This window comes from Alexandromys fortis, unplaced genomic scaffold (genome assembly GCF_014885135.2).
Source record: "Alexandromys fortis isolate MF-2015 unplaced genomic scaffold, M_Fortis_MF-2015_v1.1 scaffold_8_9099976_23576923, whole genome shotgun sequence".
NCBI classification, from domain to species: Eukaryota; Metazoa; Chordata; class Mammalia; order Rodentia; family Cricetidae; genus Alexandromys; species Alexandromys fortis.
This window is the reverse complement of record NW_026067899.1, coordinates 12,212,017-12,235,389: the sequence shown is the minus strand read 5'-3', so window position 1 is coordinate 12,235,389 and position 23,373 is coordinate 12,212,017. Positions and strand designations below refer to the sequence as shown.

The following is a 23,373-nucleotide window of genomic DNA, read 5'->3' as shown; positions in this document are numbered from 1 at the left end:
AGATATTCCAAGCAAAAGTACCTAAAAAGAAAGCTGACAAAATAGACTTCAAATCAAAATTAATCAGAAGAACTAGGGAAGGAAACTACACACTCATCAAAGGAAAAATCCACCCTGAGGACATTGCAATTAACATCTATATACCATGTCACCCAAGTTCCTACATGAAACACTACCACAGCTTAAAGCACATATTGATCCTCACACATTGATAGTGGTAAACTTCAATACCCAACTCTTGTCAACAGACAGATCATCAAAACAAAAACTAATAGAGGAATGCTGGAGCTAACTGACATTATAAACCAAAGGGATCTAACAGATATTTACAGAACATTTCACTCAAACACGAAAGAATATGCATTCTTCTCTGAACCTCATGAAACCTACTCCAAAACTGATCACATATTCAGAAAAAAAGCAAGTCTCAACAGATAAAAAAAATTGAAATAACTTCCTGCATCCTGTCAGACCCCCATGCGTTAAAGTTGGGAATCAATAACAACAGAAACAAAGATAACAAACTCATGGAAACTGCAAAACTCTCAACTGAACAAAAAATGGGTCAAGACAGAAATTGAGAAAAAAAATCAAAGACTTTCTAGAATTAATGAAAATGAATACCCAACATTCCTCAAACTTACAGGAGACAATGAAGGCAGTTCTAAGATGCAAGTAAGTCCATAGCACTAAGTACCTACATTAAAATATTGAAGAGATTTCACTTTAGTAACTTAACAATACATCTGAAAACTCTAGGAACAAAATAAAGAAATCAAGTAGTAGATGAGAAATAATCAAACTTAGGGCTGAAAATAATAATAAAAAACAAACAATACAAGGAATCAATAAAACAAAGAGTTGATTCTTCAAGAAAATTATCATAAGGAGATAATTTAAAAAGCTCTATTTCACGTAATTGAAAATCTAAAAGAAATGGATAATTTTCTTAACCTATACCACTCACTAAAGTTAAATCAGATAAGCAATGTAAACAGACCTAATGGACTCTACAACTCTATAATCCCTAATGAAATAGAAATAGCAGTGTTAAGTCTACCAACCAAAAAAATGCCCAGGGCCAATTGGTTTTAGCACAGAATTCTACCAGACTTTCCAAAAAGAGTTTACACCAATACTTTCAAAGTATTCCACAAAATAGAACAGAAGGTATGTTGCCCAGTTCATTTTACGAGAACACAGCTACCTTGAAACCCAAACTACGTAAAGGCCCAACAAAGAATGAGGATTAGAGACCAATTTCCATATACACATAATGGCAAAAATCCTCAGTAAAATAGTTGCTAACCAAATCTAACAAACAACCCATTAATAAGATATCCACCATGACCAAGTAGGTTTCATCCTAGAAATGCAGGGATGGTTTAACCTATGTAAATCAATAAGTATAACCCATCATATAAACAAAATGAGAGAAAACACACAAACATGCACGCACATGCACACACACAAACACACACACACACACAATCATCCCCTTTGATGCAGAAAAGTACTTTGACAAGAACCAATGCCCTTCCATGATAAAAGTCCTAGAGAGATTAAGGATAGGAGTGACATTCTGAAACATAATTAAGGCTGTTTACCCCAAACCCATAGCCAATATCAGATTAAATGGAGAGAAATTTAAGGCAATTCCACTAAAGTCAGGAATAAAACAAGATTTTCCACTCTTTCCATACCTTGAAGTCTTAGCTAGAGCAATACAACAACTGAAGATCAAGGCATACAGATTGGAAAGGAAGAAGTCAAAGTATCTTTATTTTAAAAGGATATGATAATTGGTACATAAGTGACCCTAAAAATTCCATCAGGAAACTCCAACAGCTAAACACTTTTAGCAAAGTAACTAGATAAAAATTTAACTCACAAAACAGTAGCCCTCCTATATACAAACGTCTGAGAAAGAAACCAGGGAAACAACACCTTTCACATAAGCCTTTAGTGTAATTCATCTTGAGGTAACTCTAAGCAGCAAATTAAAGACTTACATGATAAAAAAAAACTTTAAGATACTGAAGAAAGAAATTGAAAATGATATCAAAGATGAAAAGCTCTCCCATGCTAATGAAAAAGTAGGGTTAATGTAGTAAAAATGATGACCTTCCAACTAAAAGAAATCTGTAGATTCAATGCGATTTCCATCAAAATTCCTATACAATTCACAGATTTTAAAAAGAAAATTTTCAGCTTTGCAGGGAACACACGAAAAAAAATGATGATAGCTAAGACAATTGTGTGAATAATAAAAGAACTCTGGGAGGTATCACCATCCCTGAGCTCAAGTTGTACTAGAAAGCTATAGTATTAAAAAAACAGCATGGTATTGGTGTAGAAACAGATATGTTGATCAATAGAATAGAACTGAAGGCCCATACATAAATCCACACCTATGGACACCTCAGTTTTGATTTTTTTATTTAGTTTTATATTATTTAATTAAAATTTTCTGCCTCCCCCCTCCTCCCATTTCCCTCCCGCTCCCCCATCCCCCTTCTCCTCCCTCTCCAGTCCAAAGAGCAGTCAGGGTTCCCTGCCCTGTTGCTTTTTAAAAGAGCCAGAAATGCACACTGGAAAAAAGACAACATCTTCAACAGTGTGGTGCTGATCACACTGGATAGCAGCTTGTGGAAGAATGCAAACAGATCTAAACTTAGGACCCTGCACACAACTGAACTCCAAATGAATGGGAAAGAATGGTTCTCAACCTTCTTAAGGTTACGACTCTTTAATACAATTCCTCATGTTGTGGTGACCACACAACTGTAAAAAAAAATTGCTACTTCATGACTGTAATTTTGTTACAGTTATGAATCATAATATAAATATCTGTATTTTGCAATGGTGTTAGTTACTCCTGTGAAAGGGTCATTTGATGTGTGTGTGTATGTGTATGTACGTACATTCATGTGTATCCCTCTGTGTGTGTGTGTGTGTGTGTGTGTGTGTGTGTGTGTGTGCACAGGTGATCCAAATGAAATTGCCAAATAATGGGGGAGACAGCACCCAAACTAGCAATTTCTTGTCACCAAATGGAGCTTCCAGTACAGGAATGGGTTACATCTAACTGAATTGTTGGCCAAAGGAGTCCCATAACCCCCCTTTCTCCCTGAGTTAATGCTCACTTCTGCTTTCATGTCATAGATTGTGTACTTCTGTGAAAACATCCCTACGCAACCCAGTGCCATGTACAAGAAGATACACCAATGAAAATGAAACAGAACAAAACAAAAACAAAATAAAATTCAGATCACAGGCCAAGAGGGAGGAGCAGTATAGAACCCCCTACCTTTTCTGTCATTCTGCTAGGCCATGGGATCCATAAACTTGTGCTGTAAAGGGCCAAATAATAAACACTTTGGGCCTGTGTGCTATAAAATCTCTGGGATGTTAGTTAAAATCAATCATTATAACACATAAAAGGAGCTAGAGACAAATGATTAAGCTTGGATCTGCTCCAATAGAACTTGAGTTATAACACAGAAATCTCAATTTCGTATTAAAAAAATCTTCAGTCATTCAAAAATCTTAAAACCATTCTTAGCCTGCAAGCGATGGAAAAGTTTGGCAAAGGGCAGGATACAGCCCAACCAGAGAGCAAGGGAAACACAGTTGACTGTAGTGAAGGACTGAGGTGCATGGATGGGGTAATGGATCTGAGCAACCCTATGCTCTTAAACCACTGAAGAGACAGCAGGAATTGCATCCTGGATCCCTAAGCTTGAGGAAGCTTGTGAACTGTTTCATATAGACGCCGGCTCCCAGTCTGCCACTAGTGTGGTTGACAGGATGTGTGACATAGACAACAACCAGAGCATTGGACTGTGGGCCCAACAACCACTCAGATCAGAGAAGCTACCTTACCCACTGTCTGTACTTGGTACCTTTACTTGGACAGGGCAAGCTAATATTTATGCTTCTATATAAGAAAATTGACTTGTTTTTACATATAAAATTGTCTTATTAAAATAAATGTAAATTGCATGCTGATACAAATTGCCTAACACATTTTACTTGCAATATTCCACTTCCTGTAATAATGCTTCTCCATGCTCCCGAGCCATAACGTATCTGAAGCATCGTGATGGCCTGCTTTGGTCAGGGATGGCTTTCTTCCTGAACTTTCTCCATGATAAACAGCAAATGAGCTAATATATGCTTCAAGTAAGCAATTCTCATAGAAGAAAGGTCTTAAAGAGATGGGGATGGATACAGGGGTGGGGGTGTAAGCACCCTCCACATTTAAATGTTTTCCATGAAAAGAAGGCTCAAATTTGTTTTGTTACCAAGCAATAGAAGGAGGATTAATGTATTAAACTACTGGGGACAGACTTGGGCTTATTACCACAAAGGAGAAGGAAATGTATCCACATGCTCTAAAACCCAGCACGCTCACCATGAGAGATGTGCTCATGCCTAAGAAGGATGAACATAAACTGGAGAGGAAATAGAGGGAAGTGAAACATGAAAACCATTGACTTTTGAGAGCTAGAACCTCTCATGCTTCAACCCAAGTATTTGGATATGGCATTCTTTGTAAACGGCAAACACAAATAACCAAGGAGAAAGGCAATTTCTTATTCCTCCAGTTCAACCAGAGTGCAGACCAGTGTGCTTCATTCAGCAGGCACAAGTCAGGCTCAGCGGCTGGCTCCAGTGGCATAAGCTCTTCCTGAACACTGTCTATTGAGAACGGGCTCCCTATGCCATGCCAGATAGAAAGGCGTGGGGACAAAGACGGATGCGAATCCTCTCTCACAAAATTTATTGGACTTAACAGTTTAACAAGTAATTTTAAAAAGTGTATTAAGAGTGCACAGGTCAAGGACATGGTGGTTATGTTTAAAGATGATCACAAATTCTTTGGTCTTCTACCTTTTGAAAGTTTGGCTCAAAATCCCTTTCCCTTATCTTTGAATGGGCCTTTTAACTACATCGCCAGTGTATAAATAGAAGTCACACTATGAGGGTTCTAAGGCTGTGTCATGAAAGCCACAGGTCCTATCTTCCCTCGTGGAAAATTAGCCATGGAACCCCGAGGCATCATGAGGAAAGTCCAGCATCCCTGAGGATAACTTGCTTTGAAGAAACCACACATCACGGGAGGGGATATACATTACTCAAGGCGACAATTCCTGGAGGTGTCAGTCAGTGATCTGCCGTCCACCATGAGAAAATACCTGAGATAGTCGACTTTAAAGGAAGTACAGATTTATTCTGGTTTACAGCTCTTGGGGCTTCGGTCTGACCCAGTTGCTTTAAGTCTGGGGTGAGGCAGAACATCATGACAGGGACAGTGTGGTAGATGAGACAGACAGACAGACAGACAGACAGACAGACAGACACACACACACACACACACACACACACACACACACGGGCGTGGGAAGAGTGAAATTAGACAAGTTGATGTCTTCCTCAATGAAATGACCCAGTTACCTGACCTCCTTCTGTTAGCCCCCATCTGAGAAGTTCCATCATCCCCCAACTCTGCATGAACTGGGGACCAAGCCTTCAATACATGGGCTTTTAGGGAAAACTCCAAGAAACAAACTCTAACACCAGTTACACTCCATTCTTTACACTAACAACCCAATTAAAAGAAGCCAGCGGATCATTTGGTGATTTAATTTTTATTGCTTTAATCATATGGCGATTTAATTTTTTATTGCTTTTTATTGTGCTCTACATTTTTCTCGGCTCCCTTCCCTTTCTCTCCCCTCCCCTTCAACCCTCTCCCATGGTCCCCATGCTCCCAATTTACTCAGGAGATCTTGTCTTCTTCTACTTCTCATGTAGATTAGATCCATGTATGTCTCTCTTAGGGTCCTCATTGTTGCCTAGGTTCTCTGGGATTGTGATCTGTAGGCTGGTTTTCTTTGCTTTATGTTTAAAAACCACTTATGAGTAAGTACATATGATATTTGTCTTTCTGGGTCTGGGTTACCTCACTCAAAATGATGTTTTCTAGCTCCATCCATTTGCCTACAAATTTCAAGATGGTATTTCTTTCTGCTGTGTAGTACGCCATTGTGTAAATGTACCACATTTTCCTTATTCGTTCTTTGGTCGAGGGCCATTTAGGTTGTTTCCAGGTTCTGGCTATGACAAACGATGGCTGCTATGAACATAGTTGAGCACATGTCCTTATGGCACGATTGAGCATCCTTTGGATATATACCCAAAAGTGGTATTGCTGGGTCTTGAGGAAAGTTGTTTCCTAATTTTCTGAAAAACTGCCACATTGATATCCAAAGGGATTGTGCCAGTTCGCACTCCCACCAGCAATGCAGGAGTGTTCCCTTAACCTCACAACCTCTCCAGCATAAGTTGTCATCAGTGTTTTTGACCTTGGCCATTATTACAGATGTAAGATGGAATCTAGGTTGTTTTGATTTGCATTTCTCTGAGGGCTAAGAATGTTGAGCATTTCCTTTAGTGTCTTTCAGCCCTTTTAGATTCCTCTGTTGAGAGTTCTCTGTTTAGGTCTGTACTACATTTTTTATTGGATTATTTGTTCTTTTGATGACCAATTTCTTGAGTTCTTTGTATATTTTGGAGATCAGAACTCTGATGTGGAGTTGGTGAAGATCTTTTCCCATTCTGTAGACTGTCATTTTGTCTTGTTGACCATGTCCTTTGCTTTACAGAAGTTTTTCAGTTTCAGGAGGTCCCATTTATTAACTGTTTCTCTCAGTGTCTGTGCTACTGGGGTTCTATTTAGGAAGTGGTCTCCTGTGCCAATGCATTTAAGTGTACTTTCCATTTTCTCTTCTATGAGGTTCAGTGTGGCTGACTTTATGTTGAGGTCTTTGATCCATTTGGACTTGAGTTTTGTGCATGGTGATAGATATGGATCTATTTTCATTCTTCTACATGTTGATATGCAGTTATGCCAGAACCATTTGTTAAATATGTTTTCTTTTTTTCATTTGATACTTTTTGCTTCTTTGTCAAAAATCAGGTGTTCAAAGGCATGTAGATTAATATTCAGGTCTTCAATTCAGTTCCATTGGTCCTCTTATCTAATTTTATGGTATTTTAAGCTAATACCAGGCTGTTTTCAGAACTGTAGCTCTGTAGTAGAATTTAAAGTCAGGGATTGTGATGCCTCCAGAAGTTCCTTTATTGCACAGGAATGTTTTGGCTATCTTGGGCTTTTTGCTTTTCCATATGAAGCTGAGAACTGTCCTTTCGTGGTCTTTGAAGAATTTTGCTGGGATTTTGATGGTCACTACATTCAATCTGTATTGCCATTTTTACTATGTTAATTCTGCCTACCCAAGAACATGGGAGATCTTTCCACTTTCTGATGTCTTCTTCAAATTCTTTCTTCAAAGATTTCAAGTTCTTTTCATACAAGTCTTCCATTTGTTTGGTTAGAGTTACTCCAAGATATTTTATGGTATTTGTGGCTATTGTGAGGGTGATGTTTCTCTGATTTCTTTCTCAGTCCATTTGTCATTTGTGTAAAAGAGGGTTACTGATTTTTTTGAGTTAATCTTGTATTCTGCTACATTACTGAAAGTGTTTTGAGCTAGACGTGCTGGTGCATGGTTATGTACCTAGCACATCAGAGGCTGAGGCAGGGGGACAGAAAGTTTGAGGCCAACACAAATTATACAACACAACTCTGTTTCCAATTTTGTCATTGTTGTTGCTTCTAGGCAAAAGAACTTAAGATAAACGACTCTCCAAAAGACGACAGCACATAGACGTCCTACCTGAAATGAGAATATCTGTGGAAATATCATGGGTGTGTCCAGATGAAGCAAAAACAATGGCTGTTAAGGAAATGTAGTGTTCATTTTATATTAAGACACATTATAAAGCATTTCTGAATGTTACCTATCCTCTACCAAACACACACTGAGTAATATTCCACTTTATGGCCTGAACAAGTTACTGTAAAGATAGATCAGCTTGTCATGCAATAGAAACCCAGTTGTCTTTTCAATGGATATGATTACTAAAGTCCTGGGTCAAAGTTGTAAACAATAAAGTAAAAACAGCCTGAATGGCTAAATAAAAGACAATATCAGTGTCCAAAAGGGACCATGGCTAAGCAGCTGGACGTGCATATTTTACAAAATAAATCCTGGCCTCCGACCCCTAGAATGACCCTCAGCTGTGCCATCTTTTCCAGCTGGTTCTCCATCTGCATGCTGGCCCTAGCTTGCTTGATTTCCCCATTAGAATGGCTATACTTGCTTTTGTTCATTAATGTCTTGCTGTTCATGTTTCACTTCCCTCTATTTCTCTCCAGTTTATGTTCATCCATCCTAGTGCACATCTCTCACGGTGAGTGTGCTGGGTTTTAGAACACACCGATAGATTTCCTTTTCCTTTTCTTACTTTTGTTGCAACCCACAGGTTGAGAACATCTGCGATAGCAGCTCTGAAGAAATAGCTCAGTGGTTAAGAGTACTTGCCAATCTCAGAGAGGATGAAAGATCAGTTCCCAGCATGCACTGCAGTGGCTCAGGACTTCTTGCAACTCCAACTTCAAGGGATCTGATGTTCTCTTCTGGTCTCCCCCAGCAGCTGTGCTCATGTGTACATAGTTGTGTTGAGAAAGAAACTTATCCGGTTGGGCCTAACTTTACATATGACTTATCCCTCTCTCATAGAGCTCCCAATACTCTTTCGCTGCCTTGAGTATTTAGGGTTTTATCTATAACATTGCATGAAGAGTTGCTTTCTGTTCTGTCTACTTAACATTCTCCATGCCTCTTGTACCTGAATGAGCATCTCTTTCCCTAGATTTTGGGGAATTTTCTTCTATGAGTTTTTTTGAAAACATTTATTTTGTAGGCCGTTCACCTGGGTTTCTTCTCTTTTATGCCTATAAATTCATAGCATTGATATTTTCACTGCGTAGTCTGTATAAAATTTTTTTTAAAAAAATGTATCCTCTTCTTTCATTGAATGGTCCAATTCTTTATCTTGTCTTCAGGTCCTATCTCCTCACATTCCTACTTTGCACGTGATGGATTCTGTTGATAAGGCTTTCCCCTGATATTTTCACTCATTTTTTTTTATTATACTTGTTGAAATTTTCATTTCCAGCTGCATTTCACTTTGGGTTTCTTTTAGCATTTCTGTCTCTCTTTTGAATTATATTTTCATATCCTGAATTACCCTCCTTATTTCATTCAGCTGCTCTTTGTGTTTTGCTTCCTTGGGCTTCAATCAGGATATTCTTCCTGCCCTCTTTAAGTTCATTTATCCATGCTCAATCTCTTTGATTATGTTCATAATTGTTCTTTTGAATTCTGTGTCCTATGTTTTGTCTAAGTTGTTCTCACAGCCATTATAGAACTGGTGATCAGGGAGAAAGTAGGGTCTTGGCTTTTGTTTCTTTGTTTTTTGCATTGCTTGTCTTTTTGTGATAACTTGGGTATCTAGAGTTAAGCTGTTGGCTGTGACTTTTGACAAGTGTTTCTAGTTCACCTGTTTTTGATTTGTGTCTGCTGTCACCTTGATTTGGTTGCTTTCTGGATCAGCTAGGAGATGCTTGAAACTCAGGCTGCGACCACTCTGTGCTGATTCACAGATGGGGTCTCTGGGTTGACTCCAGCTCAGAAGAAAGCATAGCTTCTGAGGGCATGGATTTCCCAATGGTATGGATGATGTGCTAGACAGCAGAGTAGGTGAGTACTCCCCCTCTGCAGGGTGAGCAAACAATGGATACAGGTCCTTGGATGGTACAGGCAGAGGATACAGATCTGACATAGGTTTTCAGATGGTATGGATGAGATGCTATAGGGCAGGGTAGGTAAGGGCTCCCTCTGCAGGGTGAGCAGACACTGGCTACAGGTCCTTGGATGGCAAGCTTAGAATGATTTGGCTTCCACCTGCAAAGTAAGAAGCAGATTCCCACAAAGAAAGTTGAGCAAGTTCGGGGTAGTGAGGATAGGGCACCCTGAGAAGGAGAGAGTGAGGGTTCTACCTCAAAAGTGAATGTCATGAGTCCTGCAAAGTAGGAGAGGAATCCTGGGAAGATGGAGGACTTGGGGGTAATTCCATGGGGGAGCAGGGCTCTTCCTAGCTACTGGGTGGTGGGGAGTCCCAGGTTTGGGGTATCTGAAGGAAAAGAGCCAAGAGGAGCAGGGATCTTGCCAGATGCATTGGCATCTGGGAAAGTCTCAGAAAGACAAGGGGCTTGGGTGTCCAAGAAGTACCTGAGGTACTTTATATATAAATTAAACACTTAGAAAATATTAACTTCACACATTGATTTTTTTTTCCTGGAAATATTCCCTATCAGCCATTCCACTTTCCTAAGAGCAATGTCTAATAGTTTCCAGGTTCTGCTCCTTAGTGAACCTGGCTGGGATGGTGGGCTGGGGAAAAAAAAAGTGCAGGAATGGGACACCCAAAAGTACAGACTCATTTCTCAATGCTCTGGAATAAGCAGAGTCCAGGGAAGCCCTGCATTTAGCATGCACCATGCCCTCCATGACACAGAAGCAGGCGAGTTGTCCAGAGAACACGGAAAAGCATGTATTTCTCATAGTCAAATAAGGTCTTAATAGGAGCACAAGCCAGTTTCTGCAAATACTAGGAGCTGGTGGGTTCTGGAAGGAGAAAGAACCAAGAGGGGACTATCAGGAACACGGGTGATGTCCGTGTATGGACCGTGGTAATAGGTGCGAGTCTGTACGTTAAGGATGAGGCCGGTTATGTCACCTGCAGATTCCTTGGGGACCGAGGCCCATACCAGAAATAATAGACACAGAGGGCATCAGGGCAAGGGCAGTGAAGACCCAGGAAGATGCAGGAGGATGGGCAAACAAAAGCAAGCTTCGAAGTATGTACCAAGTAGAATACCAGTTCTCTAAGGCGGGCAGTCTGCCAGCAGCTGCTGCCCAGCTCTCCTCTGCCAGGAGACTGCCGAGTTTGACTACACACGTCATTTTCTGGTCCAGTGGCCATCACTGATGACAGAGGCTATTCTGCAGCTGAGGGCGACTGGTTTGAATTTAAGGACACTCAAAATATAAAATGCACTCCAGATGTTAAGTACTTCAGATGAGGAAAGGGCTGTAAAATACCTCATTAATGATTTTTTATATCGGTGATATGTTGAAACTATAATGTTTGGGGGTAGTTATTGAATTAAGCAGAATATATTATTAAAACCAATTCCACATGTTTCTTTTCATATTTTGGTTATGGTTCCAGCGCTGTTTTTGCACCCTGGAAAGAGACTGGACACTGAGGTAATTAAGAGAGTCGGTCATCCTATCCAAAGCCCTGTTTGGAGGAGGCCACTTCGCTTCATCACCAACAGATACTGTAGTTTGTATTCTTCCAAAAGATAACATCTGAAATGGCATTGTTCTGCAATTAGAGTTTGAGATACTTTTTAAATATCTGAGTGTATGCACGCCTGTGCACAGATGCAGATGTGTACATACCACGGTGCGCCTGTGGATACCAGAGGGAAGCCTTGAATATCGGTCCTCTCCTCTGCCCTTGTTTAGACAGGGTCTTTGCTCACTGTTTATTCCAGGCAGACTGGGCTGTGAGCTTTCACAGAGTCTCCTGCCTCTAGCTTTGCACTTTCATTGATTCTTTGTGGATTTCACATCATGTTCTCAGTTATCTCCCTTCCCTCGCATCTACCCTCTCTCTGCCCTTACAACCTCCCTCCTAAACAGAAACAAATTTAAAAGAAAAAACAAAATTCAAGCAAAATAAAGAAACAAAACAAAGGAGGAGGAGGAGGGGGAGGAGGAGGAAAGAAGAATCTTATCATGGACGCTGTAGTGTGCACACAGTTTACCCTTTTGTCCATTCATCTTTATTTGCAAGTGTCCATTGCCACAAGTCACTGGTCTGGCTCGAGGCCTCTGGTTTCTGCCACACCACCGATAATGGGCTTTCGCCGGGGCTCCTCTTGGATATCCTGTTGTTGTTCTGTTAGAGATCCTGCTGTTTTGGACCTGTGGGCTCATCCCCTGCAAATGCTCCAGCAGTTCATAGATTTGGAAGATGATAGCTTAAACCAACTCATCCCAGCTTCTGGGCCTGGCGATGGGCTGGCTGGTCAGACTGCTAGCGTTCCCTCATGGTCACTACTGGGATGACCCCTCTGGCACTGCCTCGGCCAGCTCACTCACTGTGGAAGGCAGCAAGGAGCAGGGGCCAGATCTCCTGCTCTCAAGCCCTCACATCCAGGTCCTCCTTGCTTATATTGTCAGGGTCAGCTCTGCTCTTTGAACCAATGAGGCACAGGGTCCGCTCTCTGGATTGCTGCAGGGGGCATGCTGGAAAGGTGGGGTGTCCGTTCTCCTGCTCTCATGCCTACAGGGCTGGCTCATCAGCGACCCTGGCAACAGGGTCAGCTCTTGTGTCCAGTCTCTATCTTGGCCACTGGTCTTGTATATAAAGTGTCTGGCTTTAAAGAGGGTTCCAGAGATCTCACACCTCGGGCGTCCACACTCATGCAGCCGACAGTCTACTCACCGAGCCTCCCAGCCCTGGAGGTAGCTTTAATGGAAAAGTTTCCTTTTCTCTTTGCTACTTTGTATCCGGGAGGCCTAATGAAGAAACTGGGATCACTTGTTGAGAAATGGGATCACTTGTTGAGAAATCGAGGCCCCTCTACTCTTCAAATGGGGGGGATACAGTGAGTGAGTGAGCAATTGCTCTGTTAGGAGCTGAATATCATCTTACATATAAATTTTGAGCAATGATTTTAAAAATAGCACTTAAGTTAATATTTATCTGTTCTCAACAGGAAAATATATGGCTCTGAGAAACAGAAGGTAGAATCAAAGTAAAATAATCTTCAACAATAAAAAGAAATCGATGATACACAGATGAACCTCAAAAACATTATGCCAGAAGAGAACACAGATGCATCCCATTTGTCTAACATGTCCAGGACAGGCAAATTCATTGTGGCAGAAAGAGATTAGTGGTTGGTTGCTCTTGGCTGGAAGTGGGACGGACACCAAGGCAAGTGAGCAGGAGAGATCTCTACAATGTGACAGAAATCACTGTCAAGCTAGCTGTCACCTTGGTGGCACAACTCTATAAACTTACTGAAAGACCTACGAGGCAAATACTTGGAACAGGGGCCTTTTGTGATACATAAACTTTTCTTCAGTTAAATGTTTTTAAAAATATAGCTGGGTTTAGTAGCTTCCAAGAAAGTGCCAGAATTTTGCACCTTTTTATGAAAGGACATGGAAAGTACAAAAGTATCTTAACAGCCACTGATTTATTGTTAGGGCAGTAAAAAATAAAACAAAAGCCACTTAGAAATAAGATAGTGTTCAGAATGTTGGCCAAAGATACAGATGGAAGATTACAGGCAAAAAAAAAAAAATGGGCTGTAAAATAAGAAATTCAAAACAAAATAACCAAGGGGCAAAAGCAAAACAAAATAAAACAAACAAGCAAACATAAAACCCAAACAACAAAAACCAAATAAACAAAACCTCTTAGCCCCCTGCAGAAGATCAAGCCAACAAGACCAGTCAACAGTCTAGTGGGTGCAGAAACTAGTTATTGGGAGAGGGAGGGAGGGAGGGAGGGAGGGAGGGAGGNGAGAGAGAGAGAGAGAGAGAGAGAGAGAGAGAGAGAGAGAGAGAGAGAGAGAGAAAATAGGATATATTGGAAAGTGGGGACTGAGAGGAAAGAGATGGGGTGGGCATGATTAAGACAGATTGTATAGATGTATGAAGTTGTCTAAGATGAATAACAGATATGAAAACAACAACAAAACAACAGCAACTATACTCAGGGTGAGGTTTCTTTCTCTGACTTCATCTGCAATGACATGAGTTTCCTAAGTTAATTAATTTCAACACTTCATAAACATCCCAGCCTTTATACCTCTGCACCCCCGTGGCTGCTCTCTGAAGGCAGACATTTCCTCTCACCTAACGGGAACTTGAAATTACCTTCTTGCTCACAAGTGTCTACCTCAATGAAGAGAATTTCTAAACTTTCACTGGAAAAAAACCAACATCTATGAGAACCTGAGAGGAAAAAAAAAAGAACCAGAAAGCTATTTTGGCCGCATATTTTTAGATTGGAGATTAGATTTTGTGTATATATCAAACAGCTTTCCTTGACATTATTTTAGTGCAAAAAGTCTACAGATTCTGTAAAAGAAAACTGACATAAGAGTAGCTATTTTTGATAATACTTGTCCTGCTAGACAGCCCAAGAGAGTGATTGAACCGCATGGTGCCCATGCGGAAGCATAAACAGAGATCAGCTTTTATTTAATCTAATTTAGAGTCCATAAGGATATAAAAGCATAATTAGAAATGTGATATATAATAAAGTGGCGTAGCCAATCAAAGGGTAATGATGAATCATTATCAACTGGTTCAGAGACAGTCATCATTCACGAATATAAATCCCGGAGGGCTCCATGGCTAGTTTTCAGAAGAGGCATAAACCGCACATTCTCTTTCTTAAAGCACAGGCAGAGTTTTGTTTTGAGCATTACCATGGATCATTTGAAGGTTGCTCCGGATCTTGCTTCTGTGTGCCATGGTTCAGGAGCAGAACCTTTTCTAGTTTGCCCTTCTGCAGCAGGGCCTGACTACACGTCACTGCCAGACTAGGGCGCCTTTTCTAATTGCCCCAATATTATTTGCTAGCAGCAACCAAACATAGCTAAGTTAACAATCTTCAGTTTGACAAACACGTTTTGCTTCCTTCCAGATGGTTGCATTGGACACGTCTGCCCCAAATTCACATGTGCACGCTTTTATTTCCAGTGGCTTTGGGAAAGGGTGAAGTCTTTTACCAGGGCATGAGTGTCCTTACAGGAGCAGACATCAGGGCACTTGTCCCTCCTAGTCAATGCAGTGAGCCTCCGTCAGAGGCTGCTTTCTAAACACCAGGGAAGAATTCCTCATCAGAACCCTGGCCCATGTTGGGTTTGTAGCCTCCAGAACTAAGAAAATAAATCTCAGATTTCAAAACCTCCCAGGGAACACATTTGTTATGACAGCTCTAGCTCAATAATACAATGGTACTATATTTGGCAGCATACTGAAAGATGTTTGGTTTTTCTTACACTTGTATTTTTGTCTGGGTATATATAGATAATATAGATGTACTTCTTTAAACAGCTGGTAATAGCAATGAATTCCAGATAAGACAGTACATAATGACAGGCATCAAGAAGCAGCTTGCATTAATACAAATGGTTTCATTTCTATAAGAATGGCTTTATTACTACATGTTTTAAAATATTCTAAAATATAAATAAAATATATATTTAAGGCAATCAGCTTCTCAGCTTTCAACTGTTTTCCAGCGGACAAGTCGGAGCCTGGAGGAAGGTAAACAACGGATGTTCCCAAGGTCGTACACTGTTCAAAGCCTAGTTAAGAATAAAATCCTGAGCTACAGCGCTTGGTCCTCAGCCCTTTTCGCTATGCTGCAGTTTGGCTATTTTTCCCTGTTATGTAATACACACTAATCTGATTTTCGTTTTCTTCTTTTCAACCGAAGCTCTGAATCAGCTAATCTTGCTAATTACTAGGACAGGAAGCCGAAGACCGAAAATGGCTCTGCAATCGGAGAAGCTCCCCGCCATGAGAGCCGTTCTATTAGGAGCTCGCCCCAAATGCCTGAACTCCACATCTGCGCTGCTTTCTGTCTCCCTTAAGTTCCCGTGGCTCTCTTTCTCTTCCTGGGGGAGCTTAAACAGCCCCACCAGCCTCCTGACCGTCGCCTTTGCATTGCCCTTTGGTGCACGGCTATGGGGGGGGGGGGGTGAGTTCCCATTCACTTCTTTCTGAGTCACATCACAGCTGTCCGAGGATAGCCACTTGTATCTTGGCCTTCACTTGCCGTTTGCCCTTTTGGTTGTTTGACCTGACTTTGAAGCTCGGGCTTTGCTATCCTCTTGGTTCCATATTCAACTCTTAAGGACTGAGACATCCTTAAGGATGACGATCCAGGAGATAGTTGGGACAAGGAGCACCTAGAACTCCAGAGACAGGTTCTAATTCTAACTTCTTCCATAGGAACTCTCCCTCAGCCCTAGAGACTTCCTTTGTGTCCCCTTGATCTCTTTATGTAACAGGGGTTTCCTGATCTCTTTATTTTTGGATTTTCCTTTCCAAATTATTAGGATTTTTACTGTTCTCTTTTAGGCCCCGATAAGGTAATCTTTAAAAAACATTGTTTTAATTTCTTGGTGTAACTCATAAAATAAAAAGACGGAGCTCATTATCTCAAATGTCCTGCCCAGCTCTGCAGTTACAGAATTGTAGGAAAACTCTAGGGTACATTTTCATATCTGGTGCACAGAGTTCACTGGAACATCAACCCAGCTCTGTGTAATTGTGGATTGTCTTTCTTAGCCTCAGTCACAGCGCGTGGACCCCTTTCTTATTAAAATAATGGTTTCCTCCTCCTGGGTCAAGATATTAAGTCACAGCAGCCACCAGCATCATCTCACTCACGCAGTGAGCGACCAGTTGCCAGAAAGCCCTCGGTGAGATCTTTAACTAGGAAGCCATCAAAGGACCAAAATGGAAAACTAGAGACTTAAGTATGAAAGTGAGAATTTAAACTATATTATCTATATATCGCTTTATCTATTTGTAGATATAAATATTGAATGGCAATATCTGATGTGAAAGACCCTCGCCCTGATCACCGCTTATCCTAACATCTTGCAGTAGGCGCTCCCCTGGCTCACAATCACGGTCTCAAGTCCCTCCGTTACCTTTCTCTGTCTTTCACGGACTGCTCAGCCATGAATGCTGTCAGTTCTTCTAGTCGCTGGAGATCTCTCATTTCCATGTCTTGCCACTTCTGCTGCTTCTCAGCCCAGTATTTCCTTATCTGCCATATAAATGTTACAGCACATTTGAATTAACACTAGACAAAATGGAGGAGGGGCAAATCATCCAGTTGCTCACACAACCAAGATCAGACTGAAGGATGGGCTTTTGTTTATGTTGTGCTTTAGAACTGCCTATAAAATATTGGCAACGGGAAAAAATAAAAACATAAAGGCACAAGTCTCTGGAACTCTCCTCGCTTAACGGTTTCTGAAGTGGAAATGTAGTGTGTACTGAGACCTGGCTTTTAATCTATGGCTGAAATCATCGCCTTTCAGGGAAACACACACACGCGCACACACACAGTGTGTTTCTGCCTCTAAAGCATATGACCTACCTGTTACCAGGAGTATTTTTATTCTCTTATGGTAATGCAGTCTTTAGCAAATATAACATTTGAAGCTATTTTTACCTTAAAAGCGTGGGTTTATTTATGCTAATGGACAGCCGGATGCTAAAAGCTTTATGCTCCCGGGGAAATGGCAGGAGATGGGTGGGAGGAAGGAGGGAAAGAACGAACTAACAAGGTTGTGGTAAAGGGTAGTCTCGACCTATGTGGTAAAACAAAGGTCGTGCTTCTCGGGTTCACAAATGTGGAAGGCATTGTTCTTCCTGAGACTGCTTTGCCTCTCTCAATGGAAGCAAGCAATAGGCACTCTTTGTAGGGAAGAGAAATCATTTCGGGGTTCCCCAGTATGCTTAGGCAACTCAAGCTAACAAAAGCCCCTTCTATTACTCTAGGCTGCCATATTGCTGGCTCAAGACGCTGGATCTTGCTAAATGAACGACCGAGTGGCACCTCCGTGGTGGCAGGCAGCGCTCCGCAGGGTGCCTGGCTAGCCTCCCCTCCAGTGTGGCACTTTGTCTTCTGAGAGTTTGGATATGAAAAGCTAATTGGTTTCCCAGCTGGCCCTAGCAGCATGGTCTTTACCCTGAGAGCCTCTCAAGAGGCAGCCTAGAGAGGCATTTGAAGGTCACAGTCAGAGCAATGCCGCAGCAGCAGGGGAAGGTGGCACAAAGTGGTACCCATTCAACATGACTCAAGACAGAGTTTAAAGAGAGAAACCAGAAAGATGCCAGCAACAAAGATGGTGTGGGGGGCGGGGGGAGCAGTACAGCCCTTGTGATTAATGCCAGGAATCCCCAAGTGTCAGACAGGATAATAATTATAGCATCTCCATTGCAATTATAAGTGATCTTTATAGTTTTCTGTTTTATTTTGTTTTTGCAAAACAGTATCTTTCATTCTCAAGGTGCTGCTGCTACTTCAAAAGCAAGTTTGAAAAAGAGACAGAAGAGCTCTTTCTCCTGGTCACACCAACACAATGACATGTGCTTACTCTTGGCCTGGGAGAAAGAGCAGCATTCTCTCTGCAGACAGGCTGCTAGAGCCCGGTGGTCTCTGACAGGAATGGGTGTGTTGCCTTTTGCAGACCCGAGAGTATGTGAGAATATGCGCTATCCCCCTTCCTTCCCTTAGTCCCTCTCCTTTCTTCCCTCCATACCTCAGTTCTTCCTTCTTTTGCCCTCTCTTCCCACCTCTCCTCTCTTCCTCCTTCTCCTCCTGCAGTCATTGTCATTCATCATTCGCAGAGCTCAGTCCTGAGCTGCACCCTGGGAAACCTGGTCTGAAAGGTTTCTCACAGCTCTGCAGGTCAGAGCACCTCTTCCTGCTGCGACTGCAGTCCTGTGGTAGAGAGCTCCCTAGGTCTCTGACCAGCATCCCGGGGAGTGCTTTTTGTTTGCTATCAACTCTGACTTTAAGAACACGATCACATCTTTCTCACACATAATTCCATCTAGTCTCCATTTTTTTATTGTCTGAATATGGCACCCTCTGCCTGTTCTTGTCAGTGCTCTGTGTGGCCTTCCAGGGCACCCCCAGGTCCATGTCAAGCCTTGCAGCACCTGAGTCATAACCTCAAACCTACCCTGCCTGTCTGGGCGACGTTCGAATTTCCTTTCAAGCTGCCATATTTATAGGTCTTCTATGGAACTGTGTTCTCCTTTGGCATTTGACCATCATTGGTTTTTTACTCCTAAAATCTTCAATTATAAAGCAACAGACTCTGACAAGAGCTGGCTCCTCTCCACCTCCATCCTCGGGGTTCTAGCTCAGTAGAGTTTGGTTTGACCCTCAACATGAGGCTTTGCTAACTAGTACAACCTCTCTCCTGCTTGATTGCAAAACATGTGATTTACTAATCTTGGCACTTTGAGTGTCTGCTAGAACACTGAATAACCATTTGATTAATGATACAATTGTATGAATAGGTACAGAATTCATGGCTTTGGTGGATCTTCAGTGACGATTTTTTTTTAATGAATTCTTTGTCAATAGTTCCCAATCCCTCAACAACATTCCAAGACACATTCCCTATGTTCTGCTCTGTCCCCACCTCCTCTTTCCCACTTTTCACAGGCCACAAGGAAGTTCTAACTTTCCTTCATACTCCACACCAAGGAGAGGAAGGGCTATCCTTCCTTCAGTGGTCATAAGCACACGTTCTAAAGACTCAGGAAAATCCTTACCCCGTGTGGTCTCAACTCTTAAATCTTCCTGCTCTACCACCTGTCCCTCTCATTATCCTACCTCTGCTGTCTTTGTGCTGCTGCCTCCTCTGCGATACAACTAAACACAGACCTCTCCAGCCCAAATCTTCAGGGAAGAAGACTGTTTGGAAACCACAAAGACGGTAGCAACGTGGCATTCAAAGTTCTTTCTCGTTAAAGCATCTAAGACGATTACTGTTTTCCACTTTTCCGTCTATATTATTCTCCGCTCACAGCATTCTTACCTCTGCCTTCTACAGAGGAAGGGTTTACCAAACAGCAGGGAAACAAAGAGCAATTCGGCGCAAGTAGTCAATCCAAATATGTGATTAATGATCCAGGCAAACATGCCGCCTTCTCTGGTGACTCACCAGAGAATCAAACAATCATTTCAACTTTTTTTTTATCAATAATTGGTATTCCTGTATGTTTCCATTAACCTTTAAGTCTACTGTCAAAACATTATCGGCTTTGGCCCTCATTTGTTCAGTAAATATTTATTAAGGACACGCCTGGAGCCACATACCATACACTACTTACTTAGGATGTGGTATTTATAGCATTTTTCATCAATTTGGGACTTAGTAGAGGAAAGACACAGTAAAGAAATAGATGAGTGAACAAGTCCTTACATATCCTGCTAGTTCCTAAGAAGGAAATAAGTAGGGTGATGTTTCTGAAGAGTTCGGGTGGCTTTATTAGATGTCGTGTTCGGATGCTTTCAACGGGACTTTTGGAGGAAAGGTTGAAAGAGGATGGCAAGACAGCCTTTGTGGAGCTAGAGATCAGTGGGGGACATGGAAGCTGTGGATTCAGTAGCATTGGTGAGGAAAGAGCTCCCATGTTCTGGAAATCAAGATGAGACTGAACTAAAATCGGCTGGTAAATCCAGGAGACTAGAATTGGTTGGTAAGTCGTGCTAGGGTCCAAACTGGAGAGCTGGGGGTCCATGACTCTGACACAAGGAATTTCAATCCAGCAGTGACGAGGTGTGACTCTGCATGGAAAAGGTTCTGCCTGTTAGGTGGAGAATGAAGAGTGAGGTGCCAAGGAGTTTGGAGATCACCTAGAAATGTCGGGCAAAGGTGGTCACTTGGGCTAAGAACTGGAGCGTAGTGTAGTGGGGAGAAGCGCGCTTGAGTGTGGGATCAGCATGCTTGTTACGAAGCTTTGTATATTCAAGGCCTGGCCTAAAGAGCAAGCAGCGAGTCCTAGTATTTTGCTTTAGCAACTGTGAGACTGAAGCATTAGTAACTGAGATGAAAGACCGGGTTCCTAGCAGGCTTGGAAAAGAAGCCGAAGGTCACTTTTTGGTGAATAGATCCTGATATGCCTACAATACCTCTAAACAGACACAATGGACATCTGGAGGTGTGAACTGCCGCAGGGAGATCTCAGTCCTGGGGGCCCCAAATGAAGCATCTGTTTACAGGAAAATATCTGCTGTCCAAGACTAGGGAGAAAAGGTGCCAGCCTTATTTACAGCTTCATTTTCACAGCTTTTCCTAGGAGAACGGCTTACCTTCTCACCTCATTATGACATCTCATTATGTTGTCAGGACTAGAACAAGCAGCAAGCTCCCCCGCAGCAAGGACCCTCGGCTTATTATTCATTATGCTCCTCACCTTGATTCTTTCACGTGGCTCTTTCCTGGGATTGTTCCCGGCCTAGGGAGCCTTAGCTATTCGCCTGGGGTTGTGCTACCCTGCCTTTTTGATTGGGAAACCCCTCTTGGCCCTCTTAAGACTTATCCTTCAGCACTGCCTTCTTAGCCGTTCTTCCTTTCTCCTCTCCCAGATACGGCGAGGTGTGCCTGCTAGAGCATCGTTTGTTTCCTTGGAACAGGATTTCCCATACGGATTTTATTATTTAGCGCCGTATTCCTTGTACTTTATACGGTGTCTGGCATACACTGGAGTTTAGATGGTCACTGTTAGATGAGCAGACACTTCTCCTAGTCCCTGGCCCAAGAATAACAGTTGTGGATTGGAACTGATCCAGCGGTTTTATTTGTAAGAGGGTGAAGTCTGGACTAAGTACTTCCCCAAGGAGTGTTCCATTCACTTCTCATCAATTAATAGGAGCAGAAAGCGTGGATCGAGAATTATTGGCTCTGCAAGCTTCAAATTAAAATCCTGGCTGAGCACGTTCAACTAGACCTCTGAGATACTTGTTGAGACACAGAGCCTAGATGCACTGGACTTTAGATTTCTTGTGTAATCTTTAAAACATTCAAGTGAAGGCTGCTCAGACAGTTAATGTAAGTGATAAAACGAATGTCAAAGTTCTTAACTTGGACATGAAGTTTCTAACAAAACAAAACAAGCTCTCATCGCCCTGCCTTCCTCCGGGGGATGCTGATTTGTCCTGGATGCAAGCGGTCCCTTTTCCAGAGTTCCCCATCATGGTCATTTTAGTAGACTTACACCAGTGAATGTGTGGACAAAGCAAGGAAAAGAGTCTCTGCACAGAGTTATGGATCAAAATGCAATACTAGTTTTTCCAGAGCATTTAAATTGTTTCTATATCCTATCTTCCTTTAGCAATCTTCAAAAACAATTTGTTTCTTATTAACAATCCTACTAGAAAGCATGGTGTTTATATGCTGTAAGCATACATCAGAGTGTGCCCTTAAAAACGTAGACGAATGTCAAACAGCCATTAAATTCGCCATGAAATAAGAGTTTCTTACTTATAGATAGAAAGCATAAGCTTTATCACAGGAAAAGGGGTGGCCTCTAATTTCAGGCTAGCTTTGTGATATCGAATATTTGAACAAACAGACTTCTGTACTGTGTTCCGGAGTTATTACCTCCAGGACTTTAATCACTTTGCAGCAGGAGGTCATAACACTTAACCAGCCACACAGACAATATGGGACACAAAGGTTAAAAGATTCAGTCCCTTTTCCAACAAAGCAATAAGACAAAGCAAACTGTGATTTCGTCTTCTGGTTTCTAATTTATTTAGATAGCTCCCTTTCAACTTACAGCCATCCTTTCTCCTTTTGACCTGCAAAATGTCACCCCATACAACAATGTAGCATTATCATATATAAAAGCATGACGGGGCATTATAATAAACATTCATTTTATACTTTTTCCTGTCAATTTAACACACGTAACACATAATAGTACAAGCACCTCTGCATTGGCACATAATGTATGACCTCTTAGAAGGCAAGGGACATGTTTAATAAATATCTTTCATGGTTTATTTAACTTTATTTTATGTGCATTGGTGTGAAGGTGTCAGATCCCTTGCAACTGGATCTTCAGACAGTTGTGAGCTGCCATGTGGGTGCTGGGAATTGAACCTGGGTCCTCTGGAAAAGCAGTCAGTACTCTTAACCACTGAGCCATCTCTCCAGCCCCTGACATTTCTTATACAATGGCATCTTGTATCTAGTATCATCTTTTAGGAGGGAAATGAAAGACTCACTGTACCAGATTTTGTTTTACTTTTGGGCCACCAACCAGCTCCCAAATCATTACACAGAGACTTCCTACTAGTTATGAAATACTCGGCCTTACTCGGCCTTATCTTATGCTTGCCCACCCCCCACCCCCAGCTCTGTTAACATAACCTGTTTCTCTTCACCTGTATTTTGTCTCGGGGCTTTTTCTCTTTCTTTCTGTGTGTCCTGCTTTCTCCACTGCTTCTCATGTTTTGGCTGGGTGGTGGCTTCCTGACTTCTGGCCCCAGGCGTCACCCTCTCTTTTTCCTTCATCTCTCCTCCTTTCTCAAGCCTAGATTTCTGCTTCTTTCTGCTTGACAGCCCCACCTATCCCTCTCTCTTGCCTAGATATTGGACATTTGGCTTTTTACTAGACCATTCAGGTGCCTCACAGACAGGCAAGGCGAAACAAACAAGAAATAATTCTATGTAATTAAACAAATGCAAAGAAATGTAACACACCTTTACATAGAAAGCAATAGTCTGCAGATAAACAAATGTAACAC

At 41.8% G+C, this 23,373-nt stretch overlaps 1 protein-coding gene across 3 annotated transcripts in view; it reads right to left on the bottom strand.

The window, feature by feature from the left end:
* The window catches only part of Ccdc148 (coiled-coil domain containing 148), a 231,765-nt gene that overhangs the window by 35,959 nt on the left and 172,433 nt on the right, over positions 1–23,373 (bottom strand). For all 3 annotated transcript variants that reach the window (XM_050124064.1, XM_050124070.1, XM_050124081.1), the window contains one exon: positions 16,739–16,857. In XM_050124064.1, the coding sequence (XP_049980021.1) occupies positions 16,739–16,857 (119 nt within the window). The remainder of the gene's footprint in view (positions 1–16,738; positions 16,858–23,373) is intronic.